General features: G+C 42.9%; 1 protein-coding gene across 4 annotated transcripts in view; it reads left to right on the forward strand.

Annotated features, from left to right (window-relative positions):
• Positions 1-18,019, forward strand: part of LOC110509724 (PKc_LIMK_like_unk domain-containing protein) — a 28,213-nt gene that overhangs the window by 1,147 nt on the left and 9,047 nt on the right. For 3 of the 4 annotated variants that reach the window (XM_021590789.3, XM_021590787.3, XM_021590788.3), the window contains one exon: positions 17,075-17,271. The exons of the other annotated variant lie outside the window; for it this stretch is intronic. In XM_021590789.3, the coding sequence (XP_021446464.1) occupies positions 17,089-17,271 (183 nt within the window). In that variant the 5' untranslated portion in view covers positions 17,075-17,088. The remainder of the gene's footprint in view (positions 1-17,074; positions 17,272-18,019) is intronic. 4 annotated transcript variants of the gene reach the window in all.

Below are 18,019 nucleotides of genomic sequence, written 5' to 3' on the forward strand. Positions count from 1 at the left end.
TGGAGAAAAGCTCTTGATGAAAGTGATTGCATTGCTTAAATCCTGTATCTGTGCACCCCAGAGTTGAACAATGTTATGTTATCCATCAGCACAGCAGGTGCTTCGCATTTTTCAAGGGCTTAGACGACTGAAGTAGGGCTTGCCTAATGATGTAAACTAAACTTAGATTGTGCCAAGCCAGTCACAGTGATAAAGTAGATCTAAACTTGTGTTGTAATCAGTTAATTTTCTTGAGCTGAAAGAAATAGGTTGTACAGTAATAAATATCATGTATTTATGGTAATAACTGGATAATAACATGATTGGTCAATTATTCCACCTTGACTGACTGCTGATTTTGCAATTCCAACTTTAATCACCTTGGAGTTCTGAACAGTGTGGTAATCTCCCTCAAATGTTCTTTGTTTTGTTATTTATTGTTGGGGGAGATACAGGTACATTATCCATTTCAAATTAAACATTTATAAAACCTGTAGGCTTCCCCTCAAAAAAAGGAAAAATAACATCAAAGACTTATTTTGCGGCAGTGCTGCCTGCAAGCAGTAATCATCTCTAATTGATTGAGAGATTCAATAAACTATACTCAGTAAGTAACATACTGTGAATGAATTTCGTAACTTTTCCCCAGAAGCATTTAACAGCAGGCACTCACTCCCACATCATATGGAGGAATGTGCTTACCTGATTTAGGGGACACAGTGAACAGTTGGGAGTTGAGGCCAATCTCATCGTAAAACGTTTCCTTGGTGTTAAATACAGTCTGTGAACAAACTTAAGTTAATATTTCGGGTTACGGGATGCCATGGTCATATATTTCCATATTCTGTTCCAGTTAACAGGGTTGTTCAGATTCTATTACATCTGTGGACCATACTTTTTTAATGGCTAGCTCAGAATAAGAGCTTTCCAAAAGTAGTCTTACTGTGCCTTTGGGAAGTATTCAGATCCTTAACTCAGTACTTTGTTGAAGCACCTTTGGCAGCAATTACTGCCTTGAGTCTTCCTGGGTATGGCGCTACAAGCTTGGCACACCTGTATTTGGGGAGTTTCTCCCATTCTTCTCTGCAGATCCTCTCAAGCTCTATCAGGTTGGATGGGGAGTGTTGCTGCACAGCTATTTTCAGGTCTCTTGGCTTGGCTGTGTGCTTAGGGTCGTGGTCCTGTTGGAAGATGAACCTTTGCCCCAGTCTGAGGTCCTGAGCGCTCTGGAGCAGGTTTTCATCAAGGATCTCGCTATACTTTGCTCCGTTCATCTTTGCCTCGATCTTAACTAGTCTCCCAGTCCCTGCCGCTGAAAAACATCCCCACAGTATGATGCTGCCACCACCATGCTTCACCATAGAAAGGGTGCCAGGTTTCCTCCAGACATGACGCTTGGCATTCAGGCCAAAGAGTTTCATCAGACCAGAGAATCTTGTTTCTCATGGTCTGAGAATCTTTAGGTGCTTTTTGGCAAACTCCAAGCGGGCTGTCATGTGCTTTTTACTGAGGAGTGGTTTCCGTCTGGTCACTTTACCATAAAGGCCTGATTGGTAGAGTGCTGCAGAGATGGTTGTCCTTCTGGATGGTTGTTCCATCTCCACAGAGGAACTCTAGAGCTCTGTCAAAGCGATTGTCAGGTTCTTAGTCACCTCCCTGACCAAGAACCTTCTCCCCCGATTACTCAGTTTGGCAGGGTGGCCAGCTCTAGGAAGAGTCTTGGTGGTTCCAAACTTCTTCCATTTAAGAATGATTGAGGCCACTGTGTTTTTGGGGACCTTCAATGCTGCAGAATGTTTTTGGTACTCTTCTGCAGATCTGTGCCTCAACACAACCCTGTCTCGGAGCTCTACGGATAATTCCTTCGACCTCATAGCTTGGTTTTTGCTCTGACATGCACTGTCAACTGTGGGACATAATATAGACATCTGTGTGCCTTTCCAAATCATGTCCCATATCAATTGAATTTAACATAGGTGGACTCCAATGAAGTTGTAGAAACATCTCAATGGAAACAGGATGCACCTGAGCTCAATTTCGAGTCTCATTGCAAAGGGTCTGAATACTTCTGTAAATAAGGTATTTCTGGGTTTTAATACATTTTCAAACATTTCAAAAATCCTGTTTTCACTTTGTCATTATGAGGTATTGTGTGTAGATTAGGGTTGCTATCCCCAATTCAATAGAATTGCAACCCTCTGCATGCACAGTGTAATCTTCCATCACATGTACAGCTGATTCTCAAGATCTTGCACACTAATGAGATGCTATTGAGCCCACACTACTACACTGTCTGAGCCAAGGACGACATGCATTCTGGTAAGTTTTGATTACAATACTGGGTGGGGTGAATATATTTTATATGACATACACACATGTGTTTAAATCATTTCTAACTTGTTAATCATTTCTGCTAGTTAGTTTTTGCTACCATGTGGGTTTTAGCTTGCTTGAGCCTGCTAACTGAGGAGTGTTAATTCACCTGTTTCCATATATGTTTCATTTTAAAACATTTATCCTACAAAGGACTTGTTTAATCTAACTGTTTAACTATTTATCTGTACATGGAATTGTATTTTTTTTGGAGACATTTCACTACAGCTAATGTAGAAAGAAACGCTGTGTACATTTGCAAATACTGTGCCAAATCATATGTGAAGAATGCAACAAAGATGCAGAATCATCTGGCCAAGTGCATAAAGTTCCCTCAGCGCTCACAACAAGCAACCTCTGACAAAAGTCCATCACATGTACAGCTGATTCTCAAGATCATTTTCATGGTGAAAATGATGAATCAGACACCACATCGATAGCAACAGCTCATGGTCCTCCTGTAATCAGAAGTTTATTTGACTCAATGGAGGAACGTAGTCAGAGAAATGCTTATGAATGTCTTGCTCGAGCTGTGTATGCAACTGGTTCACCTGTGATGCTCACAGGTAATGTGTATTGGGAGAGATTTCTGAATGTTCTTCACCCAGCATACACCCCTCCAACCAGACATGCTTTATCTACTAATTTGCTGGATGCAGAGTTCAAGTGAAGGTCAAGAAAATCATAGCGAAAGCAGACTGTATTGCAATCATCTCTGATGGGTGGTCGAATGTTCGTGGGCCAGGAATAATTAACAATATCATCTCCACCCCTCAACCAGCATTCTACAAGAGCACAGACACAATGGACAACAGACACACCGGTCTCTACATTGCAGATGAGCTGAAGGCAGTCTATAAAGGACCTTGGACCACAGAAGGTATTTGCACTGGTGACAGACAGTGAAGGCTGCTTGGTCTAAAGTGGAGGAGTCCTGCCCTCACGTCACACCCATTGGCTGTGCTGTTCATGCATTGAATTTGCTCCTCAAGGACATCATGGCACTGAAAACAATGGATACACTCTACAAGAGAGCCAAGGAAATGGTTAGGTATGTGAAGGGTCATCCAGTTATAGCAGCAATCTACCTTACCAAGCAAAGTGAGAAGAATAAGAGCACCACATTGAAGCTGCCCAGCAACACCCATTGGGCTGGTGTTGTCATCATGTTTGACAGTGTTCTGGAGGGGAAGGAGTCTCTCCAAGAAATGGCCATATCACAGTCTGCCGATATGGACAACCCCATCAAGAGGCTCCTCCTGGATGATTTATTTTGGGAGAGTGTGGTAAGCAGCCTGAAACTCCTGAAACCTATAGCAGCAGCCATTGTACGGATTGATGGAGACAATACCATCCTGTCTGATGTTCAGACTCTGCTTGCAGATGTAAGAGAATAAATCCATACTGCCCTGCCCACTTCACTGTTGCTCCAAGCAGAGGAAACTGCAGTTTTGAAATGCATCAAAAGCATGAAGACTTCTGCCTGAAGCCCATACACGCCGCAGAGTACATGTTGTACCCCAAGTATGCTGGCAAGAGCATCCTGTCTGATGCAGAGATCAACAAGGCCTATGGTTTCATCACTACCGTGTCTCTCCACCTTGGCCTGGATCAGGGCAAGGTTATTGGCAGTCTGGCGAAGTACACTTCCCAGCAAGGGCTTTGGGATGGAGATGCAACATGGCAGTCGTGCCAACATATCTCATCAGCCACCTGGTGGAAGGGATTTTGTGGATCAGAGGCTCTTTCCCCTGTTGCCTCCATCATCCTCCAAATCCCACCAACATCAGCCGCCTCAGAGCGCAACTGGTCCTTGTTTGGGAACACGGACGCAACAGACTGACCAATATAAGGGTTGAAATATTGATGGCCGTCCGGGCAAATTTAAGGCTTTTTGAGCCTGACAACGAGCCATCCTCAACAAGGTTGGAAAGTGACAGTGAAGATGAGGCCTCAGAGTCTGATGTTCAAGAGGTGGACATTGAGGAGGTCCAGGGAGAAGACATGGAACCTTGAGAGGAAGACAACCAAAGCTTTCGTTTCTGGACTATCATTTTACAGATGTTGAAATCGTTTTTGGGAGATGCGATGGGTCATTGGGGATCATTCAATATTCGCTTTCTTTTGTTGTTCAGTGAAACCGTCCCATGTGAAGAGTCAACTCATTTAATTAAAGTTCATTGAATTTAAAAAAAAATTCCACCTATGCTGTTCACAGAACAGTACAAACGGACTCTAACCAGAATAGAAAGAGTGGGAGGCCCCCGGTGCACAACTGAGCAAGAGGACAAGTACATTAGAATGTCTAGTTTGAGAAACTGACGCCTCACAAGTACTCAACTGGCAGCTTCATTAAATAGTACCCGCAAAACACCAGTCTTAACGTCAGCAGTGAAGAGGCGACTCCAGGAGGCTGGCCTTCTAGGCAGAGGTGCAATGAAAAATCCATATCTCAGACTGGCCAATAAAAATAAAAGATTAAGATGGGCAAAATAACAGACACTGGACAGAGAAACTCTGCCTAAAAGCCCAGCATCCCGGAGTCGCCTCTTCACTGTTGACATTGAGACTGCTTTTTTGCGGGTAGTGTTTAAATCGCGCTATGGATTTTATCCCAAAAGCCAGAACGGGGAGATAAGGGAAGCAATGAAGTACAGAAATTCAGCCGTGGCAATATATTCATTTTGACAAAATATATTTTTCTGGTTAAAGCAACTGAGATATTAGTCCATCAAATGAGGCCAAATTGAATTGAGTGTTTCTGGCAATGGTTTTATCTAAGGAAGGAAATATCTATTCCCTAATATTTAAAATGGGCATCTATTGGGATTCCATAAGTAGAGATTCCATAGGGCAGATTTGGTTAGATTATTTTATAACTTGAGCAAAAGTGAGATGGGATCACCTTGCTTGATACTTATAGTTATTCTGAATGGAACAAAGCATGTATTGCCTTTTTATTGCTATGGCTGAGGGATTGGTATATAGTATTTTAATCATATGAATACAATTGGAGCCAAGTCCCATATGTTCCAAAACCGACCAAAGATACGACCATTCTAGTCTATCAAAAGCTTTTTCTGCGTCGAGAGAGAGAACTGCCCAAAGGAGCTTTGATTTCTGATGAAGCATGTAAGATATGTAATACATGATGGAGGATATCTGAGGATAATAGTTTTTTTAACAAACCCTCTTTAGTCCAGATGTACCAATCTGTGTTTATCAAAGATAGGGGGCATCCTTACCTTTTTTTTTTATAACAGCCAAATTTGTGCTCTATTTACGTCCTTTCCAAATGAACCGTTGTGAATGGCTGAGTTAATGATTTCAAGTAACAGTGGACCTAATTGTTTCCAAAATGTTAAATAGACCTCAGGAGGAATACCATCACAACCAGGTAATTTGCCTTTATTCATGCTATCCAATATGCCCTTTTGATTTCATGGAGAAAGACGTGGGCTTCCAGCAAGCCGGCTTCCTCCGTTGAGAGAAGAGTTCTTATATCTTTTTTTAAAAAGGACTCAATCTTTGTTAGAATACTTGTTAGATATTACTGCACGGTCGGAACTAGAAGCACAAGCATTTCGCTACACTCGCATTAACATCTGCTAACCATGTGTATGTGACCAATAAAATTTGATTTGATTTGATCTGGCTTGGTGTGGATTTACAATCAGAGGTATACAATTCTTTATTAAAATGGGGGAGAATCTTTGGTTAATACATTTTGGTTCTGATAGTAATTCACCTGATTCAAATTCAATAGTTGCAATATTGGCTAATTGATCATTACTGCGTAGCTTGTTGGTCAGTAGACGACTGGGTCGATTACCATGGAAGTAATGGTTGAGTCTAACTCGATGGATGGCAGATTCTGCTCTCTGTCTTATCAATAGATTTAGTTCCTCTTTGAAAAGAGTAGTTGCTACCTGGTTTGAAAAAAGTGTTTGTTGAGAGAAGTCTCTGACATCCGTTAAAATCTTTCCCATTTATGATATCTTCTTTTAATTGTGATTTTATTCATGGCGTCCCAAAAAATCAGAGGATCATCGACAGAATTTTTGTTAATAATTTTGAATTCATTCAATTCAGTTCAAATTGTTCACAGAGAGTAGGATCTCTTGTAGTAAGGAAAAGCATAATCTTGTGGCTCTTTTAGGAGATTCTGAAATGTGTATCTGGCAGTAATAATCATTATGATCAGATAGGCTCGTACTGTATGTCAAATTTATATTTTATTGATTAAAGGAAATAGAAGAGTAGATAATAGCACGACATCGATTTGGGAGAATGTTTTGCGCCTGTTTGAATAGAAAGTGTGCTCTCTTGCTTTACGGTTATGAGCTCGCTAGGCATCAATGGAATCAGAGAGTTGGAGAGCCTTGGTTGCCTGTGGCGTGTGGTTGGTCTTATTAGATTTGTCCAGGAGCAGGGCAAGAACAGGAACTGTGCTACTGCCCCCCTGAACGAGGACAGAGGATGACAAGTCATAAATCGGTTATTAATATCAGACAACAAAACAGGCATTGTGGGCCTTCAGTACAGGAGGTTCTGTAAAAGGGGGGGGGGGGGTTACAGTTGATTCAGTGCCTGATATACAGGTAAGACAGAAAATTAACTTTACATTATTATAATTCACATACTGTATTTTTGTATTGATATTTACACTAACTGGATGCACACCCAGTATACCTGAAGATTTAGTTAAATATCAGCACACTTGGTAGAAATATTGTATGGATAGATGATTTGCATCAGCCTTTGTAAGAGGTACGCAAGGTAGCCTACGGATCTATCCACGGTGCATTAGACAAAGGCAATATGGCTGTTGGGCTAGTCTGTGGTAATTTGTCTCTGAGCCTGAAGAACAGCCCAGTCTCTTATGGCGTTTTAATGACAAGATCAGATTTCTTACCCAGTGTCCTTTCTGCAGGTACAAAGCATTCATCAGATCTAGAAGTCATTCTCACTCACTTAGAGAAGGAATGAGATATGCTCTTAAGACTGTTCTCTCCCGCTAGGAGTGATGTCCGTTTTGTCTGTGCTTTCTGTTTACCATGTACCGTCCTTGGTTATATTGATATTATTGCTCTGTGGTGTTTCACTCCTGGGACATTTTTTTGTGGTTGCAGTCGATTGTTCAGTTGGAGCAAAGTAGCTGAATGAATGTGCGTAGGTCATCTGTGGGGGTTTGTCCATGGACAAGGGAGTCGATTCATTAGGGGCTTAGCCACACGAGTTAGCCTTTCCCTGTGTGCCACAATGCTGGCACGCAATTGCTGGCTGAACCCTGCCACGTGGTGACCAGCTTTGGAATTTTAAAAAAACAAACTTTTTACCCCTTTTTTTTCTCCCCAATTTCGTGATATCCAATTGGTAGTTAGTCTTGTCCGATCGCTGCAACTCTCGTACCGACTCGGGAGAGGCTAAGGTTGAGAGCCATGCGTCCTCCGAAACACGACCCGGCCAAGCCGCACTACCGGTCGCGGCCGGCTAAGACCAAGACTGGTATTGAACCAGAGTCTGTAGTGACGCCTCTAGCACTGCGATGCTGTGCCTTCTCACATCCTGGATTGTTTTAGATGACACACAGGCAAGGTAGATCCCTCCCCCGTCCTAAGTAAGATCCTTCCTACAGCCCCGTTTTCTCTCCTGGTTAATCCTTCATAAAAAGTAACTAGCATGACTGGGCGCACTTTAACTTTAAACATATCTACTTAAAAAGCCTGCCTACACAATTGAACTGAAAACAACCTGAATCCCACACGAAGCTGCTACATTATACACAGTTCTGGTCAGGGAAAATGTTCATCCTCAATAAACTGTTTTCATGGGTATTGTTTGTTTAGTTGGTGTAGAACCCAGTAATATCCTATCCATTGCATTGTATAGTAGGTGCCCTCCGCTGCTTCTAGCCAGTCTCCGTGGGCTCTCTGATGGTGTGCCAGGGTAACAGTGGTAGAGAGTTCACCACCAGTAGCAGACTGTGCTCCAGCAGTAGCTAGGTTGGAAGGTAGCTGTCCTGGGCAGGGTTGTGGAATGTGGCAGAGCTGTGAGGATTAGCTGAGCCTTTGAACATCAGGTTGTTCTGTACTCAGGCACCTGGCCTGGTAGCCTGGTGCTGAACCATTCTCACCCATTCCATCTATTCATTCCCTTCAGAGATGCTGGGCCTAGATTGTAATTTGTCTTTGGTTGGTCAAGTGTTTGTCAGAAATCTGATCCATTAATAGTGCTATCAGGCTTCAGTCACTGACGTCTGATTGATACTCCTTAAGTCTGACTCTTCCCACCACCGGCACTTGACGAGATAATGTGACCTGGAGAATGACAATGAAGCAAAATGTGTACAGTACATGTGAATAAAGGAATACAATCTGTGGATATACAGTTGAAGTCAGAAGTTTACATACACCTTAGCCAAATCCATTTAAACTCAGTTTTTCACAATTCCTCACATTTAATCCTAGTAAAAAAAATCCCTGTTTTAGGTCAGTTAGGATCACCACTTTATTTTAAGAATGTGAAATGTCACAATAATAGTAGAGAGAATTATTTATTTCAGCTTTTATTTTTTTCATCACATTCCCAGTGGGTCAGAAGATTATATACACTCAATTAGTATTTGGTAGCATTGCCTTTAAATTGTTTAACTTGGATCAAACATTTCAGGTAGACTTCCACAAGCTTCCCACAATAAGTTGGGTGTATTTTGGCCCATTCCTCCTGACAGAGCTGGTGTAACTGAGTCAGGTTTGTAGGCCTCCTTACTCGCACAAGCTTTTTCAGTTCTGCCCACAAATTGAATTTAGGATTGAGGTCAGGGCTTTGTGATGGCCACTCCTGTCACGACTTCCGCCGAAGTTGGCTCCCCTGCCTGTTCGGACGGTGCTCGGCGGTCGTCATCGGCCTACTAGCCGCCACCGATTCCTTTTTCATTGTCTGTTTGTTTTGTCTTATTAGTTGCACCTGTGTCTATTTGTGTGCGCTTGATGGGCTTCCTTATTTAAAGTAGGTTTACCCGCCCTTGTTTTGTGGGGGATTAATTTTGTGTTACGTGTGTGCGTTAGTTAGGTGTGTTTGTGTTCTGGACCTGGTACCCTGTGTTTTTGGGTGGTCCATATATTTCCGCGCCCTGTGTTGTGGGCTTGTTTGTTTGTGCCATATTAAAGTGCACTTTGGAGTTCCCTGTGGAACTCTCTGCGCCTGATTCCATTCCTCACACACCTAGTTCCCTGTGACAACTCCAACACCTTGACTTTGTTGTCCTTGAGCCATTTTGACACAACTTTGGAAGTATGTTTGTGGTCATTGTCCATTTGGAAGACCCATTTGCGACCAAGCATTAACTTCCAGACTGATGTCTTGAGATGTTGCTTCAATATATCCACATAATTTTCCTGCCTCATTGTGCCATCTATTTTGTGAAGTGCACCAGTCCCTCCTGCAGCAAAGCACCCCCACAACATGATGCTGCCACCCCCGTGCTTCACGGTTGGGATGTGGTTCTTTGGCTCGCAAGCCTCCCCCTTTTTCCTCCAAACATAACAATGGTAAATTATGGCAAAACAGTTTTATTTTTGTTTCATCAGACCAGAGGACAGTTTTCCAAAAAGTAAGATCTTTGTCCCCATGTGCAGTTGCAAACTGTAGTCTGGCTTTCTTACGGCGGTTTTGGAGCAGTGGCTTCTTCCTTTCTGAGTGGCCTTTCAGGTTATGTCGATATAGGGCTCGTTTTACTGTGGATATAGATACTTTTGTACCTGTTTACTCCAGCATCTTCACAAGGTCCTTTGCTGTTGTCCTGGGAATGATTTGCACTTTTCGCACCAAAGTACGTTCATCTCTAGGAAACAGAACGCGTCTCCTTCCTGAGCGGTATGACGGCTGCGTGGTCCCATGGTGTTTATACTTGCGTACTATTGTTTGTACAGATGAACGTGGTACCTTCAGGCGTTTGGAAATTGCTCCCAAGGATGAACAAGACTTGTGGATGTCTACAATTTTTTGGTCTAGGCTGATTTATTTAGATTTTCCCATGATGTCAAGCACTGAGTTTGAAGGTAGGCCTTCAAATTCATCCACAGGTACACCTCCAATTGACTCAAATGATGTCAATTAGCCTATCAGATACTTCTAAAGCCATTTTCCAAGCTGTTTAAAGGCACGGTCAACTCAGTGTATGTAAACGTCTGACCCACTGGAATTGTGATACAGTGAATTATAAGTGAAATAATCTGTCTGTAAACAATTGTTGGAAAAATGACTTGTGTCATGTACAAAGTAGATGTCCTAACCGACTTGCCAAAACTATAGTTTGTTAACAAGTAATGTGTGGAGTGGTTGAAAAACGGGTTTTAATGACTCCAACCTAAGTGTATGTAAACTTCTGACTTCCACTGTAGGTCTCTCATGTCGAATATAATGATCACGGCATTAGGAGCTTAGAGCACCCTGCCCAAGACGCTTAGCCATTCAGCATGAAGATATCTACAGTCCCACACCCTGAATAACTTCCTGAAGGAGTCAGTGTTTTTTATGTTTTACATGATGTACCTTGAACTCTGCCTAGGTGGTTTCCTTACATAGTCTTTTCCAGCAGTTTATCACACACGTACACACACACACACAAACTCCCCAAACATGCACACAGACTGACCTTATGGAAGCCGCAGGTCGTGACCCCAGGAGCTAAACCCTCTAGGGTGACAGGAAGTAACCTGAGAGAGTTGTGTCACAGGGGCCGGGGCCAGAGAGGGAGGGAGCAGAGAGCCATGTCACAGGGGACGGGGCCAGAAAGTGAGGGAGCAGAGAGCCAGCAGCAGCTCTAGAGTTCCACTAGACTGAATTATTTACCCAGCACAGCAAAGTCCAACCAGGTCAGGACCTGATGCTTCTTTCCATCAACACAATTCCAAACCCTGCCAGCTCTCCATGCAGCCTCATGACACAGGAGCATAAATGAATTATTATCCACACGTGGGAGGCCCATTTGGAAAAGCTCTATTCCGGCCATTTTCAACCTGATCTCATTTGTTGCATCGCCTATACGGATCTTAGACTAACTGTATTGCATACGAGAGTGATATCAAATTGCGTATTAAATAACTAATTGAGTCTGAGCCAGCCTGTGCTGCTGGCCAGTGTAAGGTTGTTGTTGTTGATCAGGTTTATTTGTATATATTGTTATGCTCATCACATCACCCACACAAGGCCTTGTTCTTTTTGACTCCCCCGTCTCTGCCTCTCTCTGGCCCTCTCATGAAATCAGGGCTGAGTGGCTCTGTGATTGTTTAGTGGTGGGTGGCCCTCCACGTGTCCAACAACGCTTAACCCAGCTTGCATCGTGGTTGCCTCTCCCATCTATCACTCACTGTCTTTCCATACTTATACAGGGTACATACTGTACTCCTATTAGCACAACCACCTTCTCTTTTTCAGTAGCTCGTATACTCAGACATGTCGTACTCACACATTCATTTCTCCTTGGGAATTACACAGGCAGACAGAGTTTGCGTAACGCTCCAGAGGACCACTCAGTGCAAACCCCTGCAAGAGTCCGAATAAACCCTCACACAGGGGTGCAACTTTGGTTTTAGAAGTGGGGGGGACATATATATATATATATTACAGAAATAGTGTGCAAAGCTGTCATCAAGGCAAATGGTGGCTACTTTAAGGAATCTCAAATATAAAAAATATTTTGTTTACTACATGACACGTGTTATTTCATAGTTTTGATGTCTTCACTATTATTCTACAATGTAGAAAATAGTTTTAAAAATGAAGAAAAACCTTTGAATGAGTAGGTGTGTCCAAACTTTTGACCGGTACTGTATATTTATCTTTATCCAGTGGGATAAACACTCCAAACTGCCTACCCGACCGCTCGGAGACGTCCACATGGTCTTAAAGCACACCGCTGCCTCTTTTTGTATCACATTCCAATTATAAAACTGGAGGGGGAATCAGAATCACATGTCCCCATCCCAGTCTCCCCCGTCCCAAGTGAAAGTTGCGCCCCTGCCCTCACACATACACGATATAATGTTCGGACAGACAGTTTAGCCCACACAAACTCAGCTAGTTCTCATTAATCTACACATGCACACGCACTCACACATACATGAGCACACAGACATGCGCATACACACACACACACGAGGAAGGCCTTTCTGCCCACTCTCCTGCACGCTTTGAGAGTTTTAGTGGGAGAGAATGTGAGGAGGAAGCGCAGAACAGTTTCAGTCCTATAAGAGAATAAATGTGCTACGGTAAGGGACCAGCCAAGCAGGTTTCTCTGTGTGTGTCATGTACAATAGGTGATAGCTCATGGCAGCAGAAAGTTAATATTTCACCAGGTAATTGCCTGTTTGTGTTGATATGATACTGTACTGTACACCATTGGTTGTTAGAAAGCAATATGTTACAAAGCAAAAGATGGGTGCGGAAAGGAAACATTAGCCTATCAATGAAAGATGATTGGATATGACTAGATATTGACTGTGTGCAGTGAAATATGCACGATGCACATATCCCATAGTGCTGAAAGGCTGATGCTGGAATGAAGGAAATAAACGGGGCACTGTATGCAGATATGAGCAGAAGCAATCGTTTCACAAATCTGACAAGAGATTAAACAGGATTTGATCTTTAGTTGACATGAGACAGGAAGTGTGGGGTAAAGGATTTCAGATACATCTCTCTATGTAAACCTCTTAACCTCTTAAGTTATCTAACATGTCCTCCCTCCAAGCCCGGTCTGCATGTCTGTACACAACATTACGCCTTGTTTAGCTCAGTCGCTGAGTGAGAGGAGGTTATTCCACTCCCCCTAGTATTGCATTGTCAATCATCTGTCTATTATGGTGTGCTTTGTGCCACTCTGGGTGGGTGGGTGGGTGGGTGGTGGGGGGGGCTGGTAAGCAGATTGTGTGAGAGGATGTGTCAGGATGCCCGGGGTTGCAGAGAGAGCCAGGGGGAGGACTGATGGACTCATTGGACTGATGGCTGTGCAGAGTAGAGTGTGGCTGCTAGGACTGCCCATGGGAGTTTGGATTGAGCCTTTGCTGTAAGAGGATGGTTAAAAAGAAAGAAAGCCATTACTGGCAAACCCCCGCATCGTAGATGGCTAAGGATTGAGCCGTGATGGCTTTTTAATGTTGGGGTGACGTTACAAGCTCTCATCCACACTGACGTGTTCATCTGTTGTTGATTAAATGATATAATAATAATAACATCTGTCTTGTACACAATGGGCCTGCGGCACATAACACACACAAATGTGCACAGACTCTTTGTGCTCTCGCTTTCCCAATCTCTCTCTCATCCATTCAACAAGTCATGACTAGTTTCTCAAGACAAATATTTTCTTGTTTTTAAAGGTAGAATCCTTCATCGAAAGTCAACAAAGAACAATCAACAAGGACAGTCAACAAGTGATTGTGGTTTGCTAGGAGCCACAAATATGTTACTTTTAATAATCCACTTTATTTGCATGTTAGAGGTACGTGATGCAGGTTGTGTAAGGTGTTTTGACCCAGTTTGGGAAAGACTGTCAAAGTCTATGGAAATGACATCCCCAAACCCCTTTCCATCCCAACACATAAAGTGCCTTCAGAAAGTATTCACACCCTGTCACTGTTTCCACATTTCGTTGTGTTACAGCCTGACTTTAACATGCATTACATGTGTCACTGGCCTACACATAATACCCCATAATGTCCAAATGGAATTATGTTTTTAGAAATGCTTACAAATTAATAAAAAAGGATGAAATGTCTTGAGTCAATAAGTATTCAACCTCTTTGTTATGGAAAGCCTAAATAAGTTCAGGAGTAAAAATGTGCAAAACAAGTCACATAATAAGTTGCATGGCCTCACTCTGGGTGCAATAATAGTGTTTAACATGATTTTTGAATGATTACCTCATCTCTGTACCCCACACATACAATTATCTGTAAGGTCCCTCAGTCGAGCAGTGGATTTCACACACAGATTCAACCACAAAGACCAGGTCGGTTTTCCAATGCCTCGCAAAGAAGGGCACCTATTGGTAGATGGTTAAATACACTGGGTAGCCAGGCCCAACCAATCAGAATAAGTTTATCCCCACAAAAGGGCTTTATTACAAACAGAAATACTATTCAGTTTATGGTAGAGCAATGGACATTCAATTCTCTAGCAATACCTCTAGTGGACATTCCTGCAGTCAGCATGCCAATTGCGTGCTCCCTCAATGGCATTGGCATTGTGTTGGTGACAAAACTGCACATTTTAGAGTGGCCTTTTATTGCCCCCAGCACAAGGTGCACCTGTGTAGTGATCATGCTGTTTAATCAGCTTCTTGATATGCCACACCTGTCAGGCGGATGGATTATCTTGATAAAGAATAACATGCTCATTAACAGTGATGTCAACAAATTTCTGAACAAAATCTGATGAGATAATATGTTTGTGCGTATGGAACATTTTTGGGGTCTTTTATTTAGACTCATGAAACATGGGACCAGCACTTTACATGTTGCGTTTATATTTGTGCTTGTTACATCAAGGTAATTTCATCGTAATCATCAGAAGTATGTATACGTTGAAATTGCATGGAAACTTCTACTTAGAAATTCTACTTTTTCACCCTGAACTGTATTCAATATGCAGTATATTGGGTGGCTGAAATGATGTTGAACGTTATATTTGATTAGACAATACATTGATCATGTTGAAACGACATTGATTCAACCAGAGTGTGCCCAGAGGGCCATGACTGTATGATTGTGGATTATGACATTCCTTGGAGTACTGAACTCTTGGCCTGACTTTGTTTGTAAGACTCTCTGACCTTTCAGTTGAAGTCCCTGTCTCAGAGGCCTTGTCTTGCCAGTGGCCTGTGTTTACACATAGCAGGGAGGTGTAATACAGGGGCCTGTATGTGACCTGCACCTTAATTGGAGAGGACGGGCTCGTGGTAATGGCTGGTGCGGTTTTATTGGAAGGGTATCAGACGCATGGTTTCTATGTGTTTGATGCCATTCCATTTGCTCCGCTCCAGCCATTATTAAGAGCCGTCCTCACTTCAGCAGCCTCAACTGGTGACCTGTGTGTAGCCTGGTGGTTGGTCAGAGTTCACTGGCTTTCTCAGGGTACACGGCCACAGCTGCCTAACTGGAAATTTGCCGTAGCGTCTTTCCCGCAAAGATACCATCGTCATTCCACTTTCTTACCCAACCGTGACATTCCAACTGGGGCTCGACCGATATCGGTCTTTTTTATGGTGTCAGATATGTTGGGAAAGAGTGGGAATGGAGCAAAATAAGCCCTCTCAAGGCCCTCGGGAAGAAAATAGAAAGCGTGTTCTGTTTTTGCTGCGGATAAAGAGGGACCTTTGGATGAAGGGAGAAATCTGTCACTTCACTTTAGGGAACTTGGCAGCCTGGGAAGTCATGTTTAACTCGGTCTGTCACATCAAGGCTGAACTATCTGCCTCAAGGGTGATTTCCCCACCCAATCCACTCCATGTCAAAGTGACAACATCAGATGTTGCCAGAAACCGAATAGAGATAACTGCAGCCATATTGTGGCCACTTGTCACTTGTGATTGAAGACTTTTCATTAAAGACGTTCCTGCACTTGCAAATGGGAAACGTTTAGAACATTTTTTACACGTGCGCTAAACTGACCCTAGAGGATTTGTAAACACTTAAGAATCTAGTTTCTCATGGCTTCTTCCTGGTTCATGGGTGCCTTGCCCTAGATGGTGACATTGTCATAACAAACAATGTTCTACCCATAAAACTAATTTGATTACATCTATGTCACCATGTGTGCTTTCCCACTACAGTATTGTCACGCCTACCTTATCTGACCATCGCAATGAAAATATTTAGCATAACCATTTTCAACTCTGCACCATTGCAGAAGCTATGAGAAGCTTGTCTGATTATATCTGTGTGAACAAGCCTCTCTCAGTGAGGAGACAACAAGTAGGAGGTTGTTTGGCCTTGAGCAGGTGTCACATACAGTAACCAAGGCTTTAACCTTGTGTTTTCTGTCTTGGAGCTGAATGCACCAATGACATATGCTGTTGTGATGGTGTCATAGACCTCTACTGACGTATGTGTTTGTAGTTTTAGGTTACACACCGCAAAAGCAAAGAATAATCAATCTAAACCGCGAGTGTGCATCTCCAACTGGGTGTTAAACCTGACACCGTTAGGTCAGCCAATAGTAGATTACCTTGACAAATGACCTCTGGAACTTTCTCACAGAAGTACCATATTGGCTTATACTCTGCAGTTAGACTACAAGTTGTATCAGTCTCGAAGATACAAGTCAAATCACTGGTGTTCTTAGATGTAAATTGCAAAGTTATTTGGAATTAATTCTAATGCATTCCAAATATATTTTCTGTGCAAATGATGTTCTGGTCTCAGAATGTGTTTCAGCTCACCAAACAGTTCTCCCTTTCCTCTGAATCGGTTTCATTTGCATTTTAAATGAGTATATTTATCTTTGAAAGCGCTCCCACTTAAAGATGAAATCAATTTCCTTTTTCAGAAGCTTTTTTCCCTCATGTTTACTAGTTTAGAGTGTTTGCCTCCAAGATGTCTAAATTGGGTTGAAGGAGAGCGCAGAGACATTTCTAGTGCCTTTGATGGCTTTAACACTGGGCTATGGCTAGTGAGTGAGACTAAGTGTCTGACCCTTTGGCCCCGTGCCTCACCAGACGAGCTGCCTAGGATGAGGTGTGAGGTGGAGGTGACCCCTGAACCCAGCAGCCCCACACTGCTCGGAGAGGCAGCAGACACCTACTGCCAGGTGGACCGATGGCAAAAGCTACGCACCGCCGTCCGCAAGCTGGAATTCTGGGAAGACTTCAGTGCCGAGCTGATTGGCAGTGGCTTCTTCTCCAAGGTGTACAAGGTACGAACCTGTTCATTTTGGAAATGGCTGTGGGGAAAAAATTTATGCGTACACTTGTGTGCGCGGAAGATAGAGCAAAACAGAATTGACCTTCCACACACCCTCTAATTAAAGTCTATGATTTAATTACCATGTTTGTTTCAGTTACAATTACCTCATTAAATCAGCAAATTTCAAAAGTGGCATCAAGCTTTAAATGGCACACATCCAGATAAGTGTACTACAACATATTTAACAGAGTACATACTGTACATACAATACAGTCCCATACAAAGAGCAACCTACATTTAGTCTACTGCCAACTCCGGTGTCAAAACTGACAACATTATGCCTTGGCTGATCCCTTAAACACCCCTCAGAGCATCAGACACAACATGCCCAAGTAATTACACTGCAAACATGTTCTTCTCTGCATTCATATTCCCACGAGACAAAGGAACACAGTTTAAGTTCCCTTAATACTGTCTCGGTGTGAGGTACTGTCTGTAGAGTCAAGTGAACAACATTTAAATGATCATGACTGAACACTGGCAGCTTCTTCAACAGTCCTAGTCCTTTTCCTTGGAGGCCATGTCAGGTCACAATTGTAGCAGGGCCACTGTGGCTTTCCTGCTATTGTTAGCGTGTTTGTCTTGAGCTGGAACTCCCAGATGCTCAGATAAGGATCAGAGATAATGGCGCTGGAGGAGATGGCTGCCGTTTTACGGTCTCCTAACCAATTGAGCTATTGTGCGTGTTTTCTATCGTG

This window comes from Oncorhynchus mykiss, chromosome 29 (genome assembly GCF_057628025.1).
Source record: "Oncorhynchus mykiss isolate SJ-2025 chromosome 29, ASM5762802v1, whole genome shotgun sequence".
NCBI lineage: Eukaryota > Metazoa > Chordata > Actinopteri > Salmoniformes > Salmonidae > Oncorhynchus > Oncorhynchus mykiss.